Raw genomic sequence first — 5121 nt, 5'->3', positions numbered from 1 at the left:
TTGCAGGACACCATCACCAACTTCTCTTCGAGCAGCACTCTGCCGTTGGCAGACGGGGTGCTGGGCTTCATCCACCACCAGATCATCGAGCTGGCCCGCGATTGCCTGGCAAAGTCCCAGGGAGCTCTCATCACCTCCCGCTACTTCATGGAGCTGCAGGAGAAACTGGAGAAGATGCTCCGAGATGTGAGTACGGGGCAGTTCCCTCCTGGTGCCGTCTCCTGAGGCCATCAGTAGACACCTGGCTTCTGTCTCCTCTCCGGCAGGCTCAGGAGCGTTCGGAGAGCGAGGAGGTGAAGTTCATCGACCAACTGGTGAGGAAGCTGCTGATCATCATCTCCCGTCCTGCTCGTCTTCTGGAGTGCCTGGTAAGACATGGCAGCTCCTGATATGCCTTGTCTTTCACGGTCAAGCCTCCTCTCCGGGTAGGCATTTTCTCACCACCTTGCCTGGTCTACCATGGAAACCACTGCTCCTCACCATCCTGGCCAGGCTGTAGCAAGGAGCTAAGACCATTCCTAGCATTAAAGCCGTTTCTCAGAGAGGCAAAGCTGGTTCTTCCGAGCGGAGTAGGGAGATGTGAACTTCTTGGCAAGTTTTCTCATCCATTTTCAGGTTTTCTTTTTCAGCAGTTGGTTTCTGCAGCTGGAAGAAGAAACCGTGATGAAGCGTGATGCTGCTGGTGTGGTCTCCTTAGTTTCCCCTCCAAGGCCAGTTCATGCGGCTACATTTTTTTTTCATCAACCCTTGACATGGGGAACGACGGGGTAGCAATGCTAGAAACAGGAGCAGAGTGTTTAGCTTTTTCCTGCAAGCATCCAGAGCCTGTCCCCAATTACAGGTGTCACCTGCAAGGCTTAGAGGAAAGGTTTAACTTTGCGAAGTCTCGCTCCTCAACTGTGCTTGGTGTTCCCCATCCAGGAGTTTGACCCGGAGGAGTTTTACCATCTCCTGGAAGCCGCAGAAGGACACGCCAAAGTTGGCCAGGGAATAAAGACCGATATTCCCCGATACATCATCAGCCAACTGGGGCTCGTCAAGGACCCACTGGAGGGTAGGGAAGCACTTGGGTTGGTCGCCCCGAGGTCTGCAGTGGGATGTGGACTCCCAGTTTGGCCACTGGCGAGTGTGAACAAGCACTGGGAGGTGGCAGGGGGACTGACAGGACTGAGCTGGTGTCATGGGGTGGGTCACAGAAGGACCAGGACGGTGTCCAAGTCCCCTGGCCAGCCCCACATCCCTCGTTATTGCTCCCAACACGTTCAGCAAAGCAGATTAAGCTCAAGAACACTTAATCCATAAGAAACCACGGCCTTCGGGGGGAACCATAATCCCCGAAGAACATGGGAATGACTATGGAAAAAAGAATTATATAAATGTTTAACCTTGTGTTGAACCTCTTAACGCCATGACCTGAATTTCTCCATACGAGAGCTCGAGCAAAGCGTGTGGCTAAATACCCGTGGCATCTCCGAGTTTGGAGGGAGAGTGGTTGGTGGGGGGTTATTTTGGTGGGGGTCGAGCATGAAGAAGGTAAAACCCATCCCTGCCTTCTGCAGAAATGGTCCAGCTGGATCACTTCGACAGCGGGAACACCATCACGCCAGAGAACGATGATGCCTGTGAGGTGAGCGCGGTCCTACCTGCACGTCCCACTTGCTGCCTCCAGCTTCGTCCTGCCTCACCCCACGCCAAAACTCCTTGCAGCAGCTCCTCTGCTATCTTAGGCTGGGAGACGTTAATTTGGGTTGTCCTCAGGGGTGATTGATTGCTGTATTCAGGTGTAATATCTCACAGTCCCTCATCGGGCTTCTTGAGTGGACAGAGCTCGAGTGGTCTTTTGATCTGCAGAGCATCTTGGTCTTCAGGTTTGGGGGTTGTGGCTGGAGAGGGCTGAGGGAGGGATGGCCTCTGGCAGCGAGGAGCACTCGGAGGTGATACGTGATGCTGCTCGGTGAATTCCTGGCTGCACTCAGAGCACCAGCACACCGGGAAATGTTAAAAACCTTCTGTGTTTTCTTCAGAGCCAGCCGTCGGTCACCGCTCCTCGGCGGAAGCCCTGCGAGGGGGACTTTGAGACCATCAAGCTGATCAGCAACGGGGCTTACGGGTGAGTTGAGAAGTTCCTAACGCTTGTCTCCATCTGTAAACGTCTCCAAAGTCCTTCCCGTCCGAGCTCCACGGTGCTGCGTGGTCGGTCCTGGTGGCTGGAGGACATGTTTTGAGGTCCAGCCCTTTGGCTGTCTCCTAGGGCCGTGTACCTGGTGAGGCACAGGGAGACACGGCAGCGCTTTGCCTTGAAGAAAATCAACAAGCAGAACCTCATCCTGAGGAACCAGATCCAGCAGGTGTTCGTGGAGAGGGACATCCTCACCTTCGCGGAGAACCCCTTCGTGGTCAGCATGTTCTGCTCCTTCGAGACGAAGCGACATCTCTGCATGGTGATGGAGTACGTGGAAGGTGAGAACGGGATTCGGGGCTGGATGGTGCAGTGGGGAGAGGAGGACGTCAATGTCTGAACATCGAGGGCACCGCCCGGACATCGTCTGCCCTGCTTTGCTCCAGGGAGCAGGGGAAAGCACGAGGAGATGCTTTTGTGATCCCAGGTCTCACCTTGATGAAGGTGGTGGCCATGCTTACCTAGGAGAGCGTTTGTGCCCCATCCCCGGGGATCAACGCTGCTCCGAGGAGGGACGGGAGGGTCTGGCTGGGAGTCTGCTTGGCAGGAGAGACAGCGTAGCCCTGCCCGCTGACCTGCCTGCCTTCTCTGAGCCCCCCGTGCTCAGGAGGACCCATGTCCCCACAGGGGGGGATTGTGCCACGTTGCTGAAGAACATGGGCCCGCTACCCGTCGACATGGCCAAGATGTACTTTGCCGAGACCGTTCTCGCGCTGGAGTATCTCCACAACTACGGCATTGTCCACCGGGACCTCAAACCCGACAAGTGAGGACGTGGGTCAGGTCTGAGCAAGGATGGGGTTGGGTTGGGATGGGGAAGGGGAAGGGATTGATCCAAACCACGAGGTTAAGACAGAATGAGGTCATGGGTTTTGGTGCCCAAAGACCCAGTTCTGTGCCATTGCACCAGGACCAGAGGTCCTGGGGTCTGGCTGGTCCTGCTCAGGTCTCCCCAGAAGCAAACAGCATGGTTGTGGGGCGTCTGTCTTCTCTTGCAGTTTGCTCATCACTTCCATGGGCCACATAAAGCTGACAGACTTCGGTCTGTCAAAGATCGGCTTGATGAACATGACCACAAACCTCTACGAAGGGCATATGGAGAAGGACACTCGGGAGTTCATGGACAAGCAGGTACGAGGTCCTGCTCCGCCTGGCCGATCTGCCGTCACCGGGGACCGGGGTAGCCTTGGGACTTGTTGCAAAGGTCATTGTGGAGGTGTCAGCCACCGCTTCCCACGCAGGTATGTGGCACTCCGGAGTACATCGCCCCAGAAGTCATCCTCATACAGGGCTACGGGAAGCCCGTTGACTGGTGGGCCATGGGCATCATCCTCTACGAGTTCTTGGTGGGCTGCGTCCCCTTCTTCGGAGACACCCCTGAGGAGCTCTTTGGGCAGGTCATCAGCGGTGAGTGTCAGCGGCAACTTCGCTCCTCGGTTCGCTCTTCCCAGCAGTCATGGCTTGTCCTTAACACGTCGAGAGCTTCGTTCCTTCATTCCGTTCTCAGTTGAACGGTGAGGAGGCTCCTCAAGCTTTGATTTCCCGGTTTGGGAGGATGCTTTCATCTGCTGCAGCTCCTGGGGGGACTTTCCTCTTGCCCAGAAGTGACTTTGCCTCCAACTTCGCATCATCACATCTCCCGTCGTGTCCAAACTCTTCCAGCCACTCCAAACTCCTTTTCCTTTTTTCCTTGCAGATGAAATCATGTGGCCAGAAGGGGATGAGGCTCTTCCCGCAGATGCCCAGGACCTGATCACACGGTTGCTGAGACAGTGTCCCCTCGAGCGCTTGGGCACCGGTACGCATGGCAGCCCCCGCACGGCACTTGGAGGGGTGACCTGGCACCCCAATTCAGATCAAGCTTGCGTGGTGCCGAGATCAAAGCATGTCCTGCCGCGTTGAGGATGCTCGGAGGAGGTCCTCTGCTCGGGGTTCAGCCCAGAAAGGCTGCACGGGGCTCCGGGCCATCCTGGTTTAAACCATCTGCTCTGCATGGAGGAGAGACCGTGGCGTTTGGGATGGGAGCGGGAGCATCCCGGATCCTGCCCCGTCCCCCTGACGCGGGTTTCTCTGCCTGGCAGGGGGTGCGCACGAGGTGAAGGCCCATTCCTTCTTCCTCCACCTGGACTGGAACGGGCTGCTGCGGCAGAAGGCCGAGTTCATCCCCCAGCTGGAGTCGGAGGACGACACCAGCTACTTCGACAGTGAGGCCAAATCCATCCCCTTCCCCCCCCCTCCCCTGCCAATCCATTATCCCAGCTGCCATTCGGATGCTCCCACAGGAGATGAAAATCTCTTGGGTGAAGTTTTACACCGCTCTCGCTTTCAGCTCGCTCCGAGAGGTACCGCCACTTGGATTCGGAGGATGAAGAAACCAACGACGAGGAATCATCCGTGGAGATCGGGCAGTTCTCCTCCTGCTCCCATCGCTTCAGCAAGGTGCTCCAATCCATCCTCCGGCATCCGAGATGAGAGGCTTCGGCACTGCGGCCGGCATGGTTGTGCTGAGCCTTGGTGTCTTGGATGATGCCAGATTCCCGAATTTCTGCTCCTGGCTGACAGCTTCTCTCCTCCTCAGGTGTACAGCAGCTCCGAATTCCTGGCAGCCAACTCCAACCTCAGCCTCTCGTCCTCCGACCGGAGTCACAGCGAGGACAAGGAGGAGCGATGGGACAGGCACTCGGGAGACGAGGACAGGAGCCGGCTGGTGGGCACAGAGCCCCGGTGCGTGGTGAGATGGGGGATGCAACGCTGACGTGGGCTTGTGCCGGCACCGAGGGTTTGCAGAGGCGTCGGTGGGACGTGTCCTGGGGTGCCGCAGCGATCCGGTGCCATCCCCCTCACCCTTCTTTGGTGGTCCTGAGCCCTCCTGCTCTCCCCACACAGGCTCCGCTCCTGGACGTCCTGCAGCTCCACGCCGTACACCTCCCGGCATGAGCGAA

General features: G+C 57.3%; 1 protein-coding gene across 1 annotated transcript in view; it reads left to right on the top strand.

Annotated features, from left to right (window-relative positions):
- MAST3 (microtubule associated serine/threonine kinase 3) overlaps positions 1–4910 on the top strand; it is a gene marked incomplete at both ends in the record, with an annotated part of 9635 nt that extends 4725 nt beyond the window's left edge. The window contains 13 exons of the mRNA XM_009699149.1: positions 1–186; positions 267–368; positions 922–1054; positions 1560–1627; positions 2031–2110; positions 2252–2460; positions 2807–2945; positions 3178–3310; positions 3421–3586; positions 3876–3977; positions 4261–4383; positions 4509–4618; positions 4758–4910. The exon at positions 1–186 is cut by the window's left edge and continues 13 nt beyond it. Of these exons, the coding sequence (XP_009697451.1) occupies positions 1–186; positions 267–368; positions 922–1054; positions 1560–1627; positions 2031–2110; positions 2252–2460; positions 2807–2945; positions 3178–3310; positions 3421–3586; positions 3876–3977; positions 4261–4383; positions 4509–4618; positions 4758–4910 (1704 nt within the window). The remainder of the gene's footprint in view (positions 187–266; positions 369–921; positions 1055–1559; positions 1628–2030; positions 2111–2251; positions 2461–2806; positions 2946–3177; positions 3311–3420; positions 3587–3875; positions 3978–4260; positions 4384–4508; positions 4619–4757) is intronic.
- Positions 4911–5121: the final 211 nt, after the last annotated feature.

This window comes from Cariama cristata, unplaced genomic scaffold (genome assembly GCF_000690535.1).
Source record: "Cariama cristata isolate BGI_N322 unplaced genomic scaffold, ASM69053v1 scaffold21394, whole genome shotgun sequence".
In the NCBI taxonomy this organism is placed as follows: domain Eukaryota; kingdom Metazoa; phylum Chordata; class Aves; order Cariamiformes; family Cariamidae; genus Cariama; species Cariama cristata.
The sequence above is the reverse complement of the archived record's forward strand: the minus strand, read 5'-3'. Positions and strand labels throughout refer to the sequence as shown.